The sequence below is a fragment of the Rhinatrema bivittatum genome, chromosome 1 (genome assembly GCF_901001135.1).
Source record: "Rhinatrema bivittatum chromosome 1, aRhiBiv1.1, whole genome shotgun sequence".
Lineage (NCBI taxonomy): Eukaryota > Metazoa > Chordata > Amphibia > Gymnophiona > Rhinatrematidae > Rhinatrema > Rhinatrema bivittatum.
The window spans coordinates 537,332,063-537,356,576 of record NC_042615.1 but is presented as its reverse complement, the minus strand read 5'-3'; the positions used below and the strand labels follow the sequence as shown (position 1 = coordinate 537,356,576).

General features: G+C 45.1%; 1 protein-coding gene across 4 annotated transcripts in view; it reads right to left on the bottom strand.

Moving 5' to 3' along the window:
- PTBP3 (polypyrimidine tract binding protein 3) overlaps nt 1–24,514 on the bottom strand; it is a 389,014-nt gene that overhangs the window by 101,140 nt on the left and 263,360 nt on the right. For all 4 annotated transcript variants that reach the window (XM_029614330.1, XM_029614322.1, XM_029614348.1 and 1 more), the window contains one exon: nt 22,608–22,754. In XM_029614330.1, coding sequence (XP_029470190.1) covers nt 22,608–22,754 — 147 coding nt within the window. The remainder of the gene's footprint in view (nt 1–22,607; nt 22,755–24,514) is intronic.

Here is a 24,514-nt window from a genome sequence, read left to right as displayed (position 1 = left end):
TCATTCCCAATCCTGGTCCCCTGAAGCCAACTTTCACCTTAAATGTACACAAGCAGCCATTAGCCTTCTAATCTTACAGTCCCGTCCCGTCCCCCCCCCCCCCCCGCTTCTCTTCCTTTCTTGTGCTCCCTGTGTAATACCCACTCTTTTTCCAACAAGCTTGCCTACATTCTTGACCTCTATCTCCAACACTCATCTTCTCGCCTTGACTTCTTCCTGAGGACTCTGCTTCAGTTGCTGCTCTGTCATGGAGGTTCTTTTTTCTCCTGTTCACTTCACACAGTAGCCCACAGTGGTAGCGTTGGGCTGCTATTCTCTCCGCAGCTTTCAACTCCTACCTCACTTTTCTTCGAGGCCCACCCCATCTGCCTATTCACCCCACTACCCTCTGAGCAGCTGTCATTTATTGGCTCCCTGCTAAATTCCCCTCCTCCTTCCCCACCAACTTTGATTCCTGGTTTCCCTTCTCTCTCAAACAGTCTTCCCCTATTCTTGGGGACTTTAGCCTTAACACTGATAACCCCCCCTTTGACTCTCATGCCTCAGAACTCCTTTGTCCTCCAACTCTGCTCTACTGCCCTTAGTCACCAGCATAGCCACTGCCTTGACCTAGTCCTTTCTTCCAAATGCCGTCTCAGATCTCACTGCTGTTCTCCTCTCAGACTATCATCTGTTAATTTTCACACTAAATCACCCTCCCCCACAGCCTCATCCAGTCTATCTATCTTTGTATCCTCTCCACTGTCATCTCTTCTCTCCTCCACTACAGGTAAGGGAAGGGGCAGAAGAGACTACGGTGTTATAAGAAGAAACAAACAACTGAATTAGACAATATATACACACATGTCTAAGTTTTTCACCAATCAGCTGTTGAACAGTTTGCTAAATAGCAGGCACTCACACTGCCAACCAGAATCTCAAAGTTCCAATTTTGATTCTCTTCAGGTTGCTGATAGGGGCAATCAGATACACACAAACACAAAGAGGCAGATATCACACCACATCCAGACAGGCACCTCACAGAAACAGCAGCACAAACTCCTTCCACTGCCAGACAATGTAAAAAATACATTCAAAATCTATACTGCAAATTTATAACGTAAGAGTAGTAATACCAAGAACTCAAACAAGAATCCTGCCTGTGAAAAAGCAGCACTGTAAATATTACACTGAGACCCAGAATACCAATACACCACATACTGGTGAAACTAAAAACCCAATTGTTATAGATCCCTACACAGATACTACACACTAGCAAAATATCTCCCCTTGGTCACAAGCACAGAGCAGAGAAAAATCTTCACTAAATACAGAATAAAGGATCACAAGTTAGAACCAGCAATATGCAGACAAAAACTGTCTACACTGTAAAGACACAACTACCATTCCTCATAAAATAAAATCAAGAAACAAAGCATCAATTATAATAGAATCATACTAATAAAAGAATAAATATTTCAAACTACTGACAAATAGAACATCTATTAAAATCACACACATTTTTAAAAAAATTTCCCAAACACCAATTAAAATATTTCAAAACAGCACACATATCAAACACCAAATAATTAAAACTAATGAGGTTAAAAAAAAAAAAAGCCCCTGCTATTCATACCTGGGAACAATTTCCAGTCACCTTGAGATTGTCAAGGATTAGGGGGGCTAGGGGGTACACCCAACCTTTATATTCTCTTGCTCACACATACACACTGGAATGTTCATTCTCTCACATATACATGCTCTCTTACATACCCACACACTCTCATACACAGGCTCTAAGTCCCTCTCCCCCTCCCCATGCACACAAATGTTTACTCCCTCAGATTCTCTTATACACACACAGGATCTCACTCATACAGACGCCCCGAGGCAGGCACCCATTCTCTCTCACACACACAGATCAATTCCCAAGTAGGCATCAGACTCACACAACCCCCCTCCCCTCAAGGCAGGCACTCATTCTCTCTCTCACACACAGACTAACCCTCAGGCAGGCATCCATTCTCACACAAACAAGCTCCCATTCATACACATACACACACAATGAAGGCAGGCCCCCTCCGGTTAGCCAGCAGGCTTGGAGCCTCTCTCATTCCTGCTGCCACTGTCACCACCATTGCATGGTTGTTGGGGAGGAGCCAATTGCTCCTAGCTGCTTCTGGCACTGAAGCCGTCCGGCTGCTGCCGCCTCTGTGTAGGCCCAGCAATCTTAAAAACTGGTGGCAATAGCATTTCTCACGATACACGAGATCAGCATGGAGGATCAGCTTAGAGAAAGTGCTACTCTCACGAGTTCTAATACCACGGGCCTGCACAGACAGGGTGTCCTCTGCTCAGCTGCCAGTGGGAAGAGGTCTTCTAGTGCTGCATGGCCTCTATTGGAGAAATTACTTACCTGATAATTTTGTTTTCCTTAATGTAGACAGATGGACTCAGGATCAATGGGTATAGTGCTCTTCTGCGAGCAGATGGGAGATGGAGTTAGATTTCAAAGCTGCAGTAACCTCAGCTCTTCAGTGCTCTCTTCGAAAAGCCATTGTGGATATATCTTTGCTTAATTTCCAAACTGGAGACTGCCAGTGCACTCAACCAATTAACACAGACACCGGACAAACTGTGGGTGTTTTGAACTAGGGGTAGGCTGCGGCTTACCCATATTTGCTTAGTCTCGAGGTTAGATATCAGAGGTTCTTCTTTTCTGGGGCAGCCATGGACAGGATGCTGAGTCCATCTGTCTACACTAAGGAAAACGAAATTATCAGATAAGTAATTTCTCCATCTCCTAGCCAGATGGACTCAAGACCAATGGGATGTACAAAAGCTACTCCTGGACAGGGCAGGAGGCTGCCCGTGGCCCACTTAGTACTACCCTTGCGAAGGCTGCATCTTCTCGGGCTTGAACATCCAGGCGGTAGAACCTGGAGGTGGTGTGTATGGAGGACCACGTTGCTGCCTGACAGATCTCGGCGGGCGACAGTAGCTTGGTTTCTGCACAAGAAACTGCCTGGGCCCTTGTAGAATGAGCCTTAACCTGTAGTGGTAAGGGCCTTCCCTGCCTCTATGTATGCAGTCTTGATTACTTCCTTGATCCAGCGGACTATGGGCGCCCGCGAGGCCGCTTCTCCTTGTTTCTTCCCGCTGTGAAGGACGAACAAGCGATCCATTTTGCGCACTGGTTCCGATCTTTCCAGGTACCGTACTAGGAGTCTGCCGATATTTAGATGGCGAAGAAGGCACAAGACTTCCGAGTCTATGTTCACCCGGAGATGGTAGTGAGATGGTTTGGTTCAAGTGAAACTCGGAAACCACTTTCGATAGGAAGGAGGGGACGGTGCGCAGCTGTATGGTTCCAGGCGTGAACCTAAGGAAGGGTTCCCGACAGGATAGTGCCTGTAAGTTCGGAGATGCGACGAGCTGAACATATTGCCACCAGGAAAGTTAAGAGGCGTAGTGACTGACCGCGTGTTGCTCTAAAGGACTCCCCAGCTAGAAGTCTAATACTAGATTGAGATTCCAGAGGCACCGGCCACTTCAGGGGTGGTTGGAGTAGTTTAACACCTTTCAGGAAGCGGGTCAAATCCGGATGTGTTGATAGCCGGATACCTTCCACTTCGGCTCTGAAGCAGGACAGTGTGGCTACTTGGACCTTGAGGGAGTTGAGAGACAACCCCTTCTTCATACCATCCTCTAGGGCAGAGCTTTCCAAACTTTTCATGTTGGTGACACACTTTTTAGACAAACATAATTTCACGACACAGTAATTCAGTCTACTAGTAAACCAGAGGTTAAAGGTTAAACGAACGAAACATATTTCGACAATTTATGTATGTTTCCTTAAATATATACATAAATAAAATGTTTCACGACACAACCTATCTCATGAAAACCTTAAATTTATATTAAAAATATATATTCCAAGATTCATGTTGTTATAATTTATGAGAAACAATAATAAAACAAATTGTCTGTCCCCCACACACTCATCTCTCTCCTCCCCCCAGCACATGTCTGGCCCCCACACACTCATATCTCTCCCCCTCAAGCACATGTCTGTCCCCCCAGCACGTTTGCCCCCCACAGCACATGTCTGGCCCCCACGCTCATGTACCTCGTCTTTTTGATTGTTGCCAGTTAAGTGCTTCACTCCCTTCCATGATCACCAGACACTGCTGCTTGCAGTCAGTACTCCTCATGGCCAGGCCTCATCGGCAGCAGCAGCCAATGCAAGGACGGCTGGGCTCGTTCCACCCACCAAGCCCCCCCAAAAAAACGCGATTGACAGCAAAAATCACCCAATAATAAGCAACCCATAAACTGAAAAAAAAAAAGTGAATCTCTAGAAAAAAAAAAGCCCAAACTCGCGTCAGAGTTGACCGGGCTTGCGCGACACACCTGCACACTGCAGGCGACACACTAACGTGTCCCGACACACAGTTTGGAAAGCTCTGCTCTAGGGGATTACAAAATCATGGGAATCTTGGCTGTCCACGGGTTTATCCTGCTGTCCTCGCACCAGGCTTCGAAAACTCTCCAGGGATGTGGAGAACTTGCGCCCTCAGAGCAGGGTGTCAATCACGGCCTTTGAGTAACCGCGCTTCTTCAGGCAAGTCCTCTCAAGGGCCAGACCGTAAGAGAGAATTGAGTCGGATCTTCGTGGAGAATTGGGCCCTGTCGGAGAAGATCCCTGTGTGGAGGTAGGCACAGAGGGTTCCCTGCAAGGAGTCTTTGCATGTCTGCGTACCATGGTAGTCTTGGCCAATCCGGGGCCACTAGTAGAACTAATCCTCTGTGATGTTCTATCTTGCGGATGACCTTGTCCAGTAGTGGCCATGGAGGGAAGGCGTACAGTAAGTCTTCCTCTTGCCAAGTCTGAACGAGAGTGTGGCTCTCTTCTGCGGCTGAAGAACCTGGGAACTTGGGCACTGAGACGGGTGGCCATTAGATCCATGGCTGGGAGGCCCAGGTGATTTACTATCAGTTGGAAGGCTGTGGTCGACAGCAACCATTCTCCTGGGTCCAGGCTCTCTGCTGAAGAAGTCTGCTGAGACTTCTTTCCTGCGATGTGGGAGGCTGAGATCCCTTGTAGTTTTACCTCCAGAGACATCTGCTGGCTCCTGGTTACTCCCTGGCGGTTGATGTAAGCAATCGTTGTCGCGTTGTCCGACATTACTCAAATCACTTTGCCTCTGAGTCTGTGGCTAAATCGCAGGCACGCTAGTCTGACTGATCGAGTTTCCAGGCGGTTTTATGTTCCGTTTTGCTTCTTCCTTGTTCCATTGTCCCTGGGCCATCAGTTCCTGACAGTGGGATCCCCACCCTCGCAGGCTCACATCCGTGGTGAGCAAGGTCCAGTTTGGTGGGGATAAGCATATTCCTCTGCTTAGGTGGTCTTCCTGTAGCCACCACTGTAGCTGAGAACATACCTCTGCTGGTAGTTGGAGGCGAATTGAGTAGTCCTGGGACAGTGGGTTCCACCATGACAGTAAGGAGCACTGGAGCGGTCGCATATGGGCCCTTGTTCACAGGATGACCTCCAGGGTTGATGCCATGAGGCAGAGGACTTGAAAATAGTCCCATACCTTGGGGCGTGCATTGATCATCAATCGTCTTAATTGTTCCATCAGATTCCTTCTCCTCTGAGGAGGGAGGAAGACTTTGTTCTGTTTGGTGTCGAAATGGGCCCCCAGGTACTCTAGAGCAGTGGTTCTCAACCTTTTTTGACAGGACACACCTAACAGATGGTTCTCACATGCGTGACACACTGAACACATGATCATAGGGCTAAATGTAAAAAGTAGTTTGCATCCACAGGAACCCCCCGATCCACAATTATGGATGTAAAGCAGAATTATGACATTTCCCATTCAACTCACCTTACAAAAATTATATTCTGGTTCTAGTGTCATCTCAGTAATAGCAACACGAACTCCAACTACCAGGCTCAATAGCCCTACTTATGAAAAGACAGCAGTTTATCACTAATGCATGTCCTCTTGAGAAAATACAACAAATAAGACTGATACATAAAAATACCTCACCTCGGTCACATAGGTCAGTTCTGTGTAACATACTCTCAAGATCTGCAGTAATGCACAAACTAATCCGCACACAGTTACACTTGTATTATGGAATGCACTCAAACAGTAACAATCCTACCTATGAAAAGGCAACACTACAAATATTAAATCAGGCCCTAAACACCAATACACCTCCTATTAGGAAAACAGAACTAGCCAAGCAGATATAGATCCCAACACAGAAATAACTGTATAACTATACTAATAAGCAGAATAAATGTTTCACAACTATGAACAGAATATTATCCAACAATTAAAAACTCATAAAAATTATTTAAAATTCTCCAGACACCAATAAAATATTTCAAAACAACACACACACCACATAATATTCAGTAATTAAAATGGCAGTCAATCAAGAAAAATAAACTTAAAAAGCCACCTTTACTAACCCCTTCCAGCAGCTCTCCTACTCTTCCATGCAGGCCAGTAGCACACACCAGCAGCAGTAGTGGCTGAAGCTCTGTACTCATGGTCCTCTTCCTTAGTGCCCACGATCAGTCTCTCTCTCACACACACACATACCAGTTACACCCCCATGACCAGTTTCTGTCTTTCACACACCAATCATCTCCTGACCAGTCTCTCTCTTACATACACAAAGATAGGCTTCCTACTTCCATGTTCTCTTACATATACAGTCTTCTCACTCCCATGCTGTGTCACACACACCCATGTTTCACTCCTATGTTAGCTCTCTCCACATGCAAAGGTTTCTCATTCCCATAATCACTCACACACACTCCAGTCATTTCCCTGACCAATCACGTCCAGTGTCTCTCCTATATACACACATCACTTCTCTGACCAGTTTCTCTCAATCACACACATGCTCTCTCACATACTTTAGATAGATGATCTCAATCAAATGCTCTCATTTACACATGCACACTCAATCACACATACATGCTCTCACTTACAGTCAGGCTTGTAGCTACTTTCAAGTTATTGCAAAATTATATTTGTCCCTCCCGACGCAGCCTTCGGGCGAAACACGGGGTCCGTGTCGGGGGACCCTGAAAAAGTTATTTACCTTCATTGTTTGGAGAATAGGAGTTGCCTACTTAAGAGTTTCAATAAATACATTTCTTTTGATGATAAAAACCTTTGGACCTACAACTTCTTTGCACTCCTTGTGGATTGGCTATTGTAATTTTGGAGTGCTTCCTTGCTCCTTCTTTGAAAAATGTAGCCATGGTATGGTCGACAGCCAGTAGGCCGCGAGGGCCAAACTCAATGGGAATCGACCGAAAACGGGTAAAAACTTACCGGAGTACCGCGGAGTCAAAAAATTCGAAGGAGGGACCCTTCGAATTTTCCATGAGGAAAATTCCTGTCAGGAATCTCTGTGGAGCTCAACCCGAATGGCTACTGCTGCGCGGAAAAAAGAAGACTGAAGGGGAACCCCTGCTGGCTGCAGGTTTGGTGCCGTGCTGGGTATGCCCAGTAGGTGCCAGTCAAAGTTCTAGAAACTTTGACAAAAGTGTTCCGTGATTGGGCTCCATCCTACGATGTCACCCATATGTGAGGACTACCATCCTGCTTGTCCTGTGAGAAACTCTTCTACTGCCATCCCACTATCAATCTGTGCGCTCCAAAGTTCCGTCCTGAACCCTCTTCTCTCTATATACCGTACTAATTCACTTCTTGCTCTGATTTCCTCCCATAGCTATCAATATCTTTAGATTCATTCCAAGATCTATTTCTATGCCAGATATTTCATAAGCAATCCAGTCCCAGATCTCAGCCTGCTTGTCTGATATTACTGCTTGGATGTCCTACCATCTGAAACTCATGGCCAAGACAGAACTCCTCATCTTTCCCCCTAGACCCACTTCCCTTTTCTCAATTTCTGTGGGTAAAGCAGAGGTGCTTACTTGTAACAGGTATTCCCCAAGAACAAGCAGGAAGATAATCCTCATAAGTGAGTGATCTGATATCCAATGGAGCCCGGCCGACAACTTTTACATCAACATTGCTAGAACTTTGACTGTGCCTCACTGAGCATGCCAACATAACATGTGTTCATGCTGAGGCCCCTTTCAGGCTTGTACCTTAGCACATATAACTGGAAGCCAACTCCAAGGGGAGGGAGCCAGGTTTCATAGGATTGACATCTTCCTGTCATCAGAAACACTTATTAGAGGAAAGCAACTCTGCTTTCTCAGAGGAAAGCAACTCTGCTTTCTCAGAGGAAAGCAACTCTGCTTTCTCAGAGGAAAGCAACTCTGCTTTCTCAGAGGAAAGCAACTCTGCTTTCTCAGAGGAAAGCAACTCTGCTTTCTCAGAGGAAAGCAACTCTGCTTTCTCAGAGGAAAGCAACTCTGCTTTCTCAGAGGAAAGCAACTAAAGCAGAGGAAAGCAACTCTGCTTTCTCAGAGGAAAGCAACTCTGCTTTCTCAGAGGAAAGCAACTCTGCTTTCTCAGAGGAAAGCAACTCTGCTTTCTCAGAGGAAAGCAACTCTGAGAAAAGCAACTCTGCTTTCTCAGAGGAAAGCAACTCTGCTTTCTCAGAGGAAAGCAACTCTGCTTTCTCAGAGGACAGGTAGTCCTCACAAATGGGGAATCCCAAGCTACAGATTACCCTGAATGAAAAAAAGGGGAACAATGAAGTTACAATGGGCACAACAAAATGTGTTCATTGGCAATAAGCCTTTTTTCTATTTTAAAATATCCATGAGGGATAGCTTGAAACAAAAATAAGCCCTAGGAGGGAATGGAGTTAGGTTCTACACTTCTAATTCTGCAAGATAGACTAGCCACACCTACAGTCAAGTCAGCTATCCTCGTCCAAACAGTAGTGAGATGTAATTGTGTGACAAGAACTCCATGTCATTGCTTTGCAGATCTCCATGGGGACTGACTGTTGGTGAGCCACCAACAATGTCAAGGCTCAGAGTGAGCCTTGGCATGGTACACCAGAATGAGGCTCATCTGGACATAACAGAAAAAATGCCATCTACTCTATGGGATCTTCCAGGTGCTTATGACCTGGATTGGCTACTGTTTGAAACAGGATGCTGGGCTTGATGGACCTTGGACTGAGCCAGTATGGCAATTCTTATGTTCTAGCCAATTGGATAAAGTATGTTTAGTAATGGCTATCCCCAGTTTATTGGCATAAAAAACCCCCCAAAAAACAAGACTGGATATACTTTTCTATGAACTTCAGTCCACCCCAGGTAGGTTAAGGCTCTTGCAGTCCAAACTGTGCAGTGCTTATCTTGGTCCTGTGGCCTGGGGAAAAAATGTTGGAAAGATGAGACTGATTAAGATGGAATTCCAACACCACCTTGGACAAGAACATAGGATGGTTGTACAGAAACACTTATGATGAAATTTGGTATAAGATGGATAAATTACTACATCCTTGCTGTGACTGCCATTAAACAGACAAACATTTAGGTCAGGTATTTCAGGCCACAGGAGTGCAGTGGCTCAAAGGAAGGTTTCATCAACTGGGATAAAACCATGTTGAGGTCCCAAGACAGCTGGAGACCTGACGGGAGGCTTTTGCTAGTGGAATCCTTTCTTGAAACTAACAGAACTCAAGAGCCATCATCAGATCAAGGGGTTGTAAGGTCAATCTCTCAAAATCTAGGCAGCAAGAACCAGGGATCAGACATTGGGATGTTGCAATTTGGTTTGATCCTGAGTTATGAAATCTGGGAAAGACCCCAGCTTGATTGATTCCCTGATGGATATTTCCCAGAGGAGTGAGAACCAGATCTGTCTCAGCCAAAAGGGGGCTATGGTCTCCTCGGCTTCAAAATATTTGCAACTAGCAATATTGGAGAGATGTGTACAGAAGGCCCCTGCCCTGATATAGGGCAAAGGTGTCCATGGCTAATTTGACCTGCGCCTGTTTTCTGGAACAGAAAAGGGTGCCTTCCTTATCAAAAGGAAAGCAACAGATCTACTGCAGGAGTGCCACACTGGCAGAAAATCTGGTTTGCTACCCCCTGCCCAGTTCAGGGACTATTCATTTGGCTCCAAGATGTGACAATCTGTTTGCCAGGGCATTCTCCATGCCTGCCAGATATGTGGCTCTGAGAAATATCCCCTGAGAGATGGCCCAGATCCATAGCTGGACAGTCTCTTCATCCAGGAGGTAAGATCCAATGCCTCTCTGCTTGTTGATATAGTTCAGACAACCAGGTTGAGATGTTTTACAACTACTTTGTTGGCCAACTGATCCCTGAAAGCCTTTAGTATGTTCAGGATTGCTCTTATCTCCATGAAGTTTATCTGATTAAGCTTTTCTTCAACAGACCAAAGGCCCTGGGTGCACAGTCCCTCTTTAAGAGCTCCCCGACCCAAGTTGGATGCATCAATGGAGAGAGCAACTTGAATAGGAGAAATCTGGAAGGATATAACCCTGGTCAAATAGGAATTGTCCAACCACCAGGACAAGATGTCTATGAGCAGTTGTGTGATGGATACTGTTCCATAGATCATGAGTGACCTGCAGCCCCTGAGAACTGACGATCCAATGGGCTCTCTTGTGGAGATGTGTCAAGGGACTGACATGTACAGGGCAGGCTATAAGACCCAAACACCCTCAAAATGTCTCATGCTGATATCTGCTGGCTCATCTGAATCCTTTCCAATGTGGATATCAAGGTGATAGATCTCTATTGTGGAAAGAAGGCTCTTGCCTGAATCTTGTCTAGCAGAGATCCAATAAACTCCAACTGATATAATGGGCTCAAATGGGACTTAGGGTAGCTGATAATGAACCCTAGTAACTAACACCTAGATGGTCTTGCATATTGATTCTGTGGCACCCATCTACAACGTGCTTCTAAGCAGTCAATTGTCCAGATAGGGATATATATGTACTGCTGCCATGGCAAGGCATTGGTAAAGACATGCGGGGCCATTAGGCCAAAGGGCATAAGAACATAAGAACATTCCATACTGGGTCAGACCAAGGGTCCATCAATCCCAGTATCCTGTTTCCAACAGTGGCCAATCCAGGCCATAAGAACCTGGCAAGTGCCCAAAAACTAAGTCTATTCCATGTTACCGTTGCTAGTAATAGCAGTGGCTATTTTCTAAGTCAACTCAATTAATAGCAGGTAATGGACTTCTCCTCCAAGAACTTATCCAATTCGTTTTTAAACACAGTTTTTAAACACAGCTATACTAACGACATCCTCTGGCAACAAATTCCAGAGTTTAATTGTGCGTTGAGTGAAAAAGAACTTTCTCCGATTAGTTTAAAATGTGCCACACGCTAACTTCATGGAGTGCCCCCTAGTCTATTATCCGAAAGAGTAAATAACAGGTTCACATCTACTCATTCAAGACCTCTCATGATTTTAAACACCTCTATCATATCCCCCCTCAGCCATCTCTTCTCCAAGCTGAAAAGTCCTAACCTCTTTAGTCTTTCCTCATAGGGGAGCTGTTTCATTCCTCTTATTTTGGTCACCCTTCTCTGTACCTTCTCCATCGCAATTATATCTTTTTTGAGATGCGGCGACCAGAATTGTACACAGTATTCAAGGTGCGGTCTCACCATGGAACGATACAGAGGCATTATGACATTTTCCGTTTTATTCACCATTCCCTTTCTAATAATTCCCAACATTGTTTGCTTTTTTTTAAACTGCCACAGCACACTGAACCGACGATTTCAATGTGTTACCCACTGTGATGCCTAGATCTCTTTCTTGGGTTGTAGCACCTAATATGGAACCTAAAATTGTGTAATTATCACTTCAGTACCTGGTACTGGAAGTGATAATTTCCCCTTATCAAATCAGATATTTCCTGAGGGGGAAATTTTTCTACTGTAAGTGTAAACATCCTTGAGACTGAGACCAGGGAAACCATCTTGAACTTTTCTCTTTTTAGAAACTTGTTCAAGGCCCTTAGGTCTAGGATGGACAATCTTTTTCTTTTTTTTTTATTAGGAAATATTTGAATTCCCACCCTCTTTCCCCTGGTGGAATTGATTTGACCGCTCTGGTCTCAAAGATGGAAAGATGAAGAGTTCCTGTTGCAATAAGTGACCACAACTGGCATCTGGGGGCCAATTTAGAGTGAGACCGAATAGATTCAAAATTGTGCACTTTTCTTATGATGCTGAGGACACATATTTGAAGTCATACTGGGTCAATGGTTTACATAAAACTGCAGCCTGCCTCCAATGGGAAAGCCCTCTAGCATGGGTATAGGATGCAGGCTATGCTCGCCACAATCCAGTCAGAACCTCATCTCAGGAGTTGACTGGGGTGCTGGCTGTGATTTAGGGGCCCACTGCAGCCTTAAACGAACACCTGGGGCCTTTTGTGTTCAGGACTAAGTGGTGTTGGAGTCATTTTTGTCACTTTTGCTGATTTCATATACAGAGGTAGGCCGTACGGATTCAGAGTTTTCATCCAGACACGAACTAGTCTGAAGGCCACAGGCCAACCTTTGAGTGAACTCCTGATTACTGTCTTGCACTGTGAAATGTTTATGAACAGGCAAGAGTCTGTTTATTTAGTTATTCTACAGTCTATGATGAGAAAACAAGCAATTAACTTATACTAAAGCCTGAGAGAGAGAATGAAGGCATAGCTGAGTCTGAAATCTGGTAAGAACTCAGAGGGAGGGAACACCGCTGCTTTTCACAGCGTTTGTAGTGTGTAAGGAGAGACAGCGAGAAAGAGAGGGAAGAGAGCTCTGGACGTGATGGTACAGCTGATCATTTGGAAATGTAAGCTTTTTGTATCTATGTAGCAATTGTTATCATCTACCATTGCTACTTCTATATGATCTGATTTTATTTGTTCTATCCTCCTATTGCTCAAATAAACTTACTTTCTTACCAGGAACTATGACGTACTGAATCAAAGTTTGTGTGGCTCTTTGTATAGGGGATAAGCTCCTAGGTTCAAGCCCTCAGGTATAATCCCATTAATTGTGTTAATAATAAAAAAGTAAAAATCTAACAAAACCCTCCACCCTCCTGACGCCCCCCAAGACCTCCAAAATTAATTTACTACAACCCCCCACCCCCAAGACCTGCCAAAAGTCCCTGGTGGTCCATGGGGGGTCCGGAAGCGATCACCTGGACTTGGGCTGTCAGCTGCCAGTAGTCAAAATGGCGCCGACGGCCCTTTGCCCTCATTATGTCACTGGGGTCGACCAATGGCGGCGGTAGCCCCTGTGACATAGTGAGGGCAAAGGGCCGTCGACACCATTTTGATTACTGGCAGCCGATGGCCCTTTGCCCTTACTATGTCACAGGGGCTACTGCCGCCATTGGTCGACCCCAGTGACATAGTGAGGGCAAAGGGTCGTCGGCGCCATTTTGACTACTGGCAGCTGACAGCCCAAGTCCAGGAGATCGCTCCCGGACCACTCCTGGATCCCCGCTGGACCTCCAGGGACTTTTGGCAGGTCTTGGGGGGGGGGGGGGGTTTGTTAAGATTTTTACTTTATTAAAGATTTGTCTGTGAGCCAGATGCAGCCATCAAAAGAGCCACATCTGGCTCACGAGCCATAGGTTCCCTACCCCTGCTTTAGCTGTTGCGGATCATGGAGATTGTAGTGACAGGTTTGATCCTTCGTCAGAACTACTTAGTTTTTTTATTTTTGACCCTCTGTTCTGATTGCCAATGCTCTTTTCCTGCGATTTGTTTCTTAATCTTCGGAGAATCTTTTGTTTGTGTCTTCAGAGATGGAACATGCATTAAATGCGTCTGACCTATATGCTCCGTGTGTCAATGTGATGCACTGTACTTCAATCTAACCAATGTACCAAGCTTCGGGCCCATCAATGCTCCATGTGCTCCAATGTTCTGTGTGTCAGCAGCTCTGGTGCACAGAGTATTTTGAAGTGCCATGCATCAATAAGAACATAAGAACATAAGAAATTGCCATGCTGGGTCAGATCAAGGGTCCATCAAGCCCAGCATCCTGTTTCCAACAGAGGCCAAAACCAGGTCACAAGAACCTGGCAATTACCCAAACACTAAGAAGAACCCATGTTACTGATGCAATTAATAGCAGTGGCTATTCCTTAAGTAAAAATGATTAATAGCCATTAATGGACTTCTCCTCCAAGAACTTATCCAAACCTTTTTTGAACCCAGCTACACTAACTGCACTAACCACATCCTCTGGCAACAAATTCCAGAGCTTTATTGTGCATTGAGTGAAAAAGAATTTTCTCCGATTAGTCTTAAATGTGTTACTTGCTAACTTTATGGAATGCCCCCTAGTCCTTCTATTATTCAAAAGTGTAAATAACAGAGTCACATCTACTCGTGCAAGACCTCTCATGATCTTGAAGACCACTATCATATCCCCCCCTCAGCCGTCTCTTCTCCAAGCTGAACAGCCCTAACCTCTTCAGCCTTTCCTCATAGGGGAGCTGTTCCATCCCCTTTATCATTTTGGTTGCCCTTCTCTGTACCTTCTCCATCGCAACTATATCTTTTTTGGAATGCGGCAACCAGAATTGTACACAATATTCAAGGTGCCGTCTCACCATGGAGCGATACAGAGGCATTATGACATTTTCCGTTCTATTAACCATCCCTTCCTAATAATTCTTAACATTCTATTTGCTTTTTTGACTGCTGCAGCACACTGAGCCAACGATTTTAAAGTATTATCCACTATGATGCCTAGATCTTTTCCCTGGGTGGTAGCTCCTAATATGGAACCTAACATCGTGTAACTACAGCAAGGGTTATTTTTCCCTATATGCAACACCTTGCACTTGTCCACATTAAATTTCATCTGCCATTTGGATGCCCAATCTTCCAGTCTTGCAAGGTCCTCCTGTAATGTATCACAGTCTGCTTGTGATTTAACTATGCACCGGTCCAAGTACAGATCCCTGAGGCACTCCACTGTTTACCCTTTTCCACTGAGAAAATTGACCATTTAATCCTACTCTCTGTTTCTGGTCTTTTAACCAGTTTGTAATCCACAAAAGGACATCACCTCCTATCCCATGACTTTTTAGTTTTCGTAGAAGCCTCTCATGAGGGACTTTGTCAAACGCCTTCTGAAAATCCAAATACACTACATCTACTGGTTCACCTTTATCCACATGTTTATTAACCCCTTCAAAAAAATGAAGCAGATTTGTTAGGCAAGATTTCCCTTGGGAAAATCCATGTTGACTGTGTCCCATTAAATCATGTCTTTCTATATGCTCTACAATTTTGATCTTGAGAATAGTTTCCACTATTTTTCCCGGCACTGAAGTTGGGCTCACTGGTCTATAGTTACCCGGATCGCCCCTGGATCCTTTTTTAAATATTGGGGTTACATTGGCCACCCTCCAGTCTTCAGGTACAATGGATGATTTTAATGATAGGTTACAAATTTTAACTAATAGATCAGAAATCAGGGTTATTAAAAACTATTTCTTGACCTTACTATCTACAATTCTAAGTGGCTTACACAAACATTCACAATAAAATTAACCACCACATATAATATACACATTGCCATCTCACAGCAATTTCCTCAGAGATTCCATGATTGTTAATGCCTTTACTCTAAAACAGCAGAACCAATCTGTTAACATCAAAGACCAACCTTACTCAGCATCATATGCCTCTGAACAAGAAAGTTTTTAATTTCTTCCTGAAAAGTGGTATGCCTGTAATAGTTTTAATATTAGGGAGTGAATTCCATAGCTGTGGTCCTGTGATACTGAAAGCCTTGGTTTAGGGATTTTTTTTTTTTAAGACAAATATGACATATTGAAGTAATGCCTAACAGATTCTTGTTAAATCTTAATACCCTTGAACATTTGTACATCTAATAGTGAGCTAATACAAACTGTGGTCTCCCCATTTAGTGCTCTGTAAATTAAGAATTTTAAATCTATACCTTGAGGCTATCAGCAGCCAATGCAAAGAATGTAATACTGTGGTAATACGATCTCTGAGCCATGTCCTTGTTAGTAAAAAATGCTGCTTTGAGGGTCCTACTTGGAAAGCGCCCTCAACATAAAACTAGTGCATTACAGTGATCAAGACCATTCAAGTGCCTGCAATAGTGTACAGAAATCTGATGAAGTAAGGTTTTAACCTCCTTAAAACAAGAAGTTTCTATAAAGTTTTGCAGCACAGATGTCACCTGAGGATTTAATGATAAATTGGGTTCATGCATGACACCAAGATTGGGTTATTCCTTTTTGCGATCATGTACACAATAAAGCAGAGTTGCTTACCTGTAACAGGTGTTTTCCTAGGGCAGCAGGATGTTAGTCCTCACACATGGGTGACATCATTGGATGGAGCAAAGCACAGAAAACATTTGTCAGTTTCTGGAACTTTGACCAGGCACATTGAGCATGCCCAAATCCTCACAGGGTCCCTCTTCAGTCTCATAACTGTTTTATTTTTATCATAACTAACATGAGAAACCCAACTCCGCGGAGCCAAACCTACTGTCATGTCGACCATCCCTATCCAGACAGTAGTGTGATGTGAATGCATGGAGAGAACTCTAGATCACAGCCTTGCAGATCTCTTCCATGTGAACTGCTCACAAGTGGGCCACCGATGTTGCCCTGGCTCTAAGAGTGAGCCTTGACATAAGAAAATGCCATACTGGGTCAGACCAAGGGTCCATCAAGCCCAGCATCCTGTATCCAACAGTGGCCAATCCAGGCCATAAGAACCTGGCAAGTACCCAAAAACTAAGTCTATTCCATGTTACCATTGCTAATGGCAGTGGCTATTCTCTAAGTGAACTTAATAGCAGGTGATGGACTTCTCCTCCAAGAACTTATCCAATCCTTTTTTAAACACAGCTATACTAACTGCACTAACCACATCCTCTGGCAACAAATTTCAGAGTTTAATTGTGTGTTGAGTAAAAAAGAACTTTCTCCGATTAGTTTTAAATGTGCCTCATGTTAACTTCATGGAGTGCCCCCTAGTCTTTCTACTATCCGAAAGAGTAAATAACAGATTCACATCTACCCATTCTAGACCTCTCATAATTTTAAACATCTCTATCATATCCCCCCCTCAGCCATCTCTTCTCCAAGCTGACCTCCAAGTTGCAGTCCCTGCCTGGGCATAACAGAAGGAGATGCAATCTGCTGGCCAATTGGATAGTGTGTTTGGCAATGGCAGCTCCCAACTTATTTCTATCAAAAGAAACAAAGTTTGGTGGATAGTCTATGGGCTTCTGTCCCCTCCAGGCAGAAGGCTAATGCTCTCTTGCAATCCAAACTGTGCAGTGCTCGTTCACCTTGGTGCAAATGGGGCCTGGGAAAGAATGTTGGCAGGATGATTGACTGGTTAAGATGGAAATCAGTCACCACCTTTGGCAGGAACTTAGGGTGCGTATGCAAGATCACCCTGTCATGATAAAACTTGGTATAAGGTGGATAAGTCACTAAGGCCTGGAGCTCTCTGACCCTGCGCGCTGAAGTGACCATCAGAAATATGACCTTCCAGGTCAGGTACTTCACATCACAGGTGTGCAGCGGCTCAAACGCAGCTTTCGTCAGCTGAGCCAGCACCACATTGAGGTCCCAAGACACAACAGGAGGCCTTAGGGGAGGCTTCAACTGAAGCAGGCCCCGCATGAAGCATACAACTATGGGCTGTACAGGGATGGGTGTACCATCCAAACCTTGGTGGTATGCTCCAATAGCACTCAGGTGAACCCTAACAAAGTTGGTTTTTAACCAGCTCCCAATAGGTGCAGAAGGTAGTCTAGCAGTTTTTGTGTGGAACAGAAGGGGTCTGAGACCTTTTGCTCACATTACACAGAAAGCCTCCTCCACTTTAGTCCATATGACTTCCTAGTGGAAGGCTTTCAAGAAGCTACCAGGACCAGAGAATCCTCAGAGATCAAGCAGTTGCAGGATCAGCCTCTCAACATCAAGGCTGTGAGCGACAGGGCCTGGAGGTCAGGATGCCACAGCCTGTCCTGATGTTGAGTAATGAGATCTGGGGAAGTCCCCAGACTGATTGGTTCCCAGAAGGACAACTCCCGCAGGAGTAGGAACCAGATGCGTCTCAGCCAATGGAGGGCTGTGAGGATCATGGTCCCCCGGTCCTGTTGGAGCTTCAGGAGAGAGTCTTCGTTAACAGAGGGAGCAGAGGATACCCATACAGAAAACCCTTGCCCCAATGGCGGGCAAAGGCATCCGAGGCTGGTTTGCCTCCCGACCTATACAGGAAGCAAAACTGAGTCAAGTTCCTGTTACAGGGGGATGCGAGCAAGTCCACGTCCAGGTTTCCCCAGAGGAGGAAGATCCAGTTCACTACTCCCTGGTCGAGTGACCACTCGTGGGGTCTGAAGGTGTGACTCAGTTTATCCACTATGCTGTTCATCCCTGTCAGGTACATGGCCCGAAGCACCATCCCGTGGGACAGAGCCCAGGACCAAATCTGTAGCACTTCCTGACACAGGAGGTATGACCACATGCCTCCCTGCTTGACATACCACATGACATCTTGATTGTCTGTTTGGATCAGGACAATTTTGTTGGACAGCCAATCCCAGAAACCCCACAGAGCCTGACTGCCCGGAAGTCCAGGAAGTTGATCTGACATTGGACTTCCTGAGCAGATCACAGACTCTGAGTGTGGAGCCCCTCTCTACATGGGCACCCCACTCTATGGTAGACTGATCCATAAGGATAACTTGGGTAGGGGGATTCTGGAAAGATATTTCCCATTTAAAATTGGAAAGGGCGTGCCACCAAGACAAAGTCCCGGAGGGGCGGCGTGATGTGGATGTGGTCCTGAAGGTTCTGGGTGGCCTGATGACATTGTGACCTCAAGGTCCATTGGGCTCTGCACATGTGCAAATGTGCCAAGGGAGTAACATGGACAGTTGCGGCCACATGGCCTAGCAGCTTCTACATATGGTGAATTGACACCTGCTGGCTCTGTTGAATCACCTCCGCTATGGATGCCAAGGTGACTGCTCTGGCACAAGGCAGGAAGTCCTTCGCCTGAGCCGTGTCTAGCAGGGCTTCTATAAACGCCAATTGAAGTGACAGGCTGAAGTGAGTCTTCAGGTAATTGATGACAAACCCTAGTGACTCCAGCACCTGGATGGTCAAGCAGAAGGACCAATCTGCCCGAGAGGCACTCTTGACCAGCCAAACATCCAGATAAGGGTAAACATGTACTCCCAGTTTGCGGAGATGTGCCCCCACCACGGCCAGACATTTGGTAAAAACATGTGGGGCAGACACTAGCCAGAACGACAACATTGCAAGTGTTGCTTTCCCACTACAAATCTGAAATACTGCCTCTGACCTGGGAAGATCTTGATGCAAGAGTATGATTTCTTTAAATCGAGGGAGCATAGCCAGCCCCCTTTTTGCAGGAGGACCATACCTAGTCAACCTCATAGCTGAGGAGGGCAAGTCTGAAGTGCTAGCGGAGAATTGTTGGAGGGTCTTATGGTGATCCTGCACTTGGGCCACTGCATCCCTCACCCTATCTAAAGAGATTCTCCCCTGTGCACAGCAGGTCAGCTAGTTTTTCCTGTACCTCCGATCGGAGATCTGATGCCTGCAGCCATGCCATTCTGCGGGCACAGATTCTCACGCTGCAGAGACTCTCGCCATCTCGAAAACATCGTAGGTGGAACGTACCTAGTTTCCCACAATCCAGGTGTCCTGACACACCAGCGAAAGGAAGGTGTCTTGCTGCTGTTGAGGCAGTCGCTTGGTCACCTCCTGCACCTGCTTCCATAGGTTGCTTGAGTATTGGCTTATGTAGAGCTGGTAGGAGGCAATGAGCATAGCCTCCTGAAAAACTTTCCTCTCAAGGGCATCCAGCACTCTGTGTTCACTCCCCGGGGGTGCCGAGGCATGGGTCCGTGAGCACTTGGCCTTCTTGAGATAGATTCAACCACTACCAATTGGTGTGCTAGCTGGCACTTGTCGAATCTGGTAGCCTGCTGGGTGACATAAACCCTGTCCACCTCCTGTTGACAGGAGGAACCATGAGGGGATGATCTCAAAACCTCAACAGCAACTCCTTAAAGATCTCGTGCACAGGGACGGCCATGATCTCTTTAAGAGCCTCCACAAACTGGAGGAACTCCAGCATTGTGTGCCAGGCGTCATCCTTCATCATTAATTGAAACAGGATGGCTTCCACCATTGCCCGCACAAAGCCTATGAAGGTTAGGTCCTCAGGGGGAGACCTTCGCTCCTCTGGAGGAGAAGGTTCTGAGGGGAGATCTTCCAAGTCTTCTGAAGAGCATTCCATAGTGTCATCCCCCCAGGAGTCATAAGGCACCTTATCCTTGCTGTAATCACAGGGGATGGGTCCCTACCCTAGATGCTCTGCCTTCGTCCAGGGGTCTAGGCACAGATGGCATCTGTGCCAGTCCCGGCAAAACTGGATGGGGGATGCAGGCTGTGGTGTTTTCACGGGCACCAACAGGTCTTCCTCCTCGGAGGAACTTGAAACGACCACCGCATCTGTCAGGGGACACCGGTGTCCCACAGGGCATCAATGGCACCCTGGGAACCGGCACCAGCTGGGTCGGTAAGTCACTGCTGGGCATATTGAGACACTTCAGCAGCGGTTCCCAGCAGGGAGAGCCTGGACACTAATACCATCGATGCCACCGGCTTGATGCCCTACAGCGCCAGGTTGACTGCCAGCTGGACTCTGTGCTCCAAGTCCTCGAAAGTTGCCAATACCGAAATGGGCTGGGAGGTAGGATTGGTGGAGACTGCCTCGGACCCCTAGCATCGGGGGCTTTACAGCAAGATCAAGTGCCAATCCGAGCCTAGCACCGTGGATCGAGGGCAACCAGTGCCAGTGCTTCCTTAGCTTCCCTCTGTGCTCGGCCCAGTCTTCCCCCAGTGCTGAGGTCAAAGACTATGAACCTGATTGTCCTCGACCAGGAAGAGATAGACAGCGACCGGTCCCTGTTGCCCCTATCCGCCGCTGGCATTGACAGAGCAGACGGCCCTGCTGATGGCAAAGGTTCTGTGTCCATTGGTGTGTGTCTGTGGTCCTTTGGCGTCGATGCCACTGATGCCGAAGTCGATTGCTCGGATTTCATCATCCCTGAAGAGCTTCTCCATCTTGTCGAGGCAAGCACAACATCCTTTGGGGTCATCTGGTCGCAACGTCGTGCAATTGCCACAGGCAGAGGATGCATACCTCGTGTGGGTCCATGATTGACATGGTCCTCGGGCACTGAGGGCATTGACAAAACCCAGGGACCATAAGACAAGAAACTGAAGGGGTGAAAAACGACAGCGGAGGCAGTGGGCAACAGATGCTGGAGGGCATCGAAGCACCACCGCCACGGAGGAACGGATCGAAAGGAAACTTACTGAACTAATGAAAACCCTGACTGGAAGGAGGAAGGAACTGAGAGAGACCTGTGACCAGAAAAATACGTGAAAGCCACCAAAAGAATCTGTGAAAGTTTTCCAAAATTTAACTGTCAGAAAGTTAACACAAGCTCAGGAATTGTGATGCAAAAGCTCCACGGAAAGAGACTGAAGAGGGACTCAGCTTGGAAGCGTGGTTTAGAGCATGCTGGGCATGCTCAGTGTGTCTAGTCAAAAGTTCCATAAACTTTGACATGAGTTTTCTGTGCTGGGCTCCATCCAATGTCGTCACCCATGTGAGGACTACCATCCTGCTAATCCTAGAGAATCAAATATTACAAGGATGGGATACACAACCCAGGGACAGCAATTTAATAGCATCAGCTCAATCTTTTCATATTTAAACAATTCAGCCGCCACTGATTTCAGCTTAGTATACAGTTAGCTATTATAAAATAGGCATCATTTAATGTCATAACTGGATTGAAGAACTGGATGTCATCTATGTACAGTCTAACTATGATTATCTATTAGTAGAATGTTCAAGTTGTTCCCTGCTGCAGTGTAAACCATTTTGACAAAATTTATTTTTTATAAAACGGTATATAAATATTTTTAAATAAATAAAAATAAAAATTCTGAAAAAAGTGCCAAGTGCTATGAAATTTTAAAAACAAAAGTTTTCATATTTGCAAGAAAAGGATTTAAATTCATATGATTACATAAACAGCGGCAACAAAGGACCGGACAAGTACATCCCAAATGTGTCAGATCACATATATAAATGCCCTTGAAGGAATAAAGAATGAAAACATTTTTAAAGGGATATCATTTTGTAATATTTTCTCACTTCACAGGGGTATTTTGTGCTAGATATATCACCATCATGTCTTGAAATATATTATACACTACTTACCAGTACCATTTCTGCAGACTGGAATGATGCTTTTAAGGCACTAATGTACTCTCTACTATATTTGCTATATCATGTAGCTTTTCAACATCAGAAAAGATAAGCAGCTATATTCTTTATGCAAATTTGCACAAGCAAATACATGCCCAGCTATGCAAAAAGTCTAATTTATTGTAACTATAATCAATTTTGAACCACTTAACTTGGAAGCAGCCAAACAAATGATCAAGTTTAGAATGGATTAATACAGACAGAACAAGCTAGATATCCACATCCAATTAGGCTTGAAACTGGTTTTGAGGTTTCATGTCCTTACCTGACACAGTACTTCCAAAGTGACAGGGTAGAAGAGATTTTCTACAATGATTCTGAGAACAGGACTCTGGCCAGGAAGTAAGGAACCCTCATTGGAAAGGCCTCCAGGCTGCACAGAGTTCACTGCATGCAGAGCAGCTTGGGCTCTCTGGGAACAAAAAAGGACAAAAACATATCTGTAAATAAATGGACATCAGTATTCATGTACCTTTCCCATGCAATTATATAAGAACATAAGAATTGCCATACTAGGTCAGACCAAAGGTCCATCAAGCCCAATATTCTCTTTCTAACAGTGGCCGATCCAAGTCACAAGTACCTGGCAGGATCCCAAAGAATAGATAGATCCCATGCTGCTAACGCCCAGGGACAATTGGTGGCTTTCTCCAAGTCTACCTGGTTAACAGTTTATGAAGCTTTCCTCCAGGAACTTGTCCAAATCTTGTATAAAGTCAGCTATACTAAGTACCTTTACCACATCCTCCAGCAATGAATTCCAGAGCTTAATTGTGCATTAAATGAAAAATTTTTTTTTTTTACAATTTGTTTTAAATGTGCTACTTGATAACTTCAAGGCATGCCCCCTAGTTTGTGTTTTTTTAAAAGAACTACCAATTTGCATTTATCACTTCTACTCTATTCATCATTTTATAAACCTCTATCTTATCCCCCCCTAAGCAGAGTCTTCTCCAAGCTGAAGAGCCCTAACTTCTTTATCCTTTCCTCATAGTTGAACAGTTTCATCCCCTTCATCATTTTTGCTGCCCTTCTCTATACCTTTACCAGTTCAGCTATATCTGAGATGCAGCAGATTTGTACACAGTACTCTAGATGCAGGGGGGGGGGGGGGCGGGGTGTCTCACCATTTAATGTTAGAGGTATTATGGCATTCTCCATTTTATTTTTATTTTCCTAATTCCTAACACAAGGAAAAACTAACTAAAGAAACCAATTAGCCACTATGTGCCTTCAAGTTACTCTAAGTACAGAGGAACTTTACTTATCTTCTCTTGACTATCTGGATCAGAATAGATATAGTGCCACCTACTGGCTTGTCAGTCCTATACCAGTCATATGACAGAGTTCCCCATAATACCTCCTTCCTCCCAGAATCCCTTGTGCTACTCCTTCCTCTAAAGTTCAAGCACTTTCCCAGCAATACTGTAGCTGTAAGAATGTTGGGAAAAAAACCCCATGTATGAAAGTGAGCATAAATTCATATACTCATACTAAGCCCACACTTCACCTTTATACCAGGGCAGATTTGATCCAGTCTGGACCATTCTAGGGCTTTACTTAGCAGTAACTACTTGGCTGAGTTGTGTGGAAACAATATTCCTTCCCCATCAAGAGAAAAATTCTCACTAAACATAAGTTGCTTTATGGAAGCCTTTCTAGACTTTCCCTTTCACTGGAAAAATTTGAGACCAGACAAGGACTAGTCCATCTAAACCCTGACTGGCTGACATATCCTTAAACAGGAAATATGAAAAGTTTTGCCACGAACATTTCTCTCTTTTTTTTTTAAATTTTATTTTTATTGCAATTTCAACTTTAAACAAAACGCAGCTGCCCGCATCATCACTGACACAAGCCGCCATGAGCACATCACTCCAGCACTTCAATCATTACACTGGCTACCCGTGGCATCCAGAATAATATATAAATCCTTGACGCTGATTCATAAAGCCATCCACAGAGATATGAACTGGTTCACTGATCACCTACAATTCAAAACATCAATCCGCCCAACCAGATTCCAGCATTTAGCTAAACTGAAGATCTCTGCACCCAACCTGACTAATCTTTCCACTACAAAAGAACGTTCATTCATCATTGCTGGATCCAGAATATGGAACACCATGCCATCAGAATTACGCCAAGAATTTTGCTACAAAAAATTTAAAC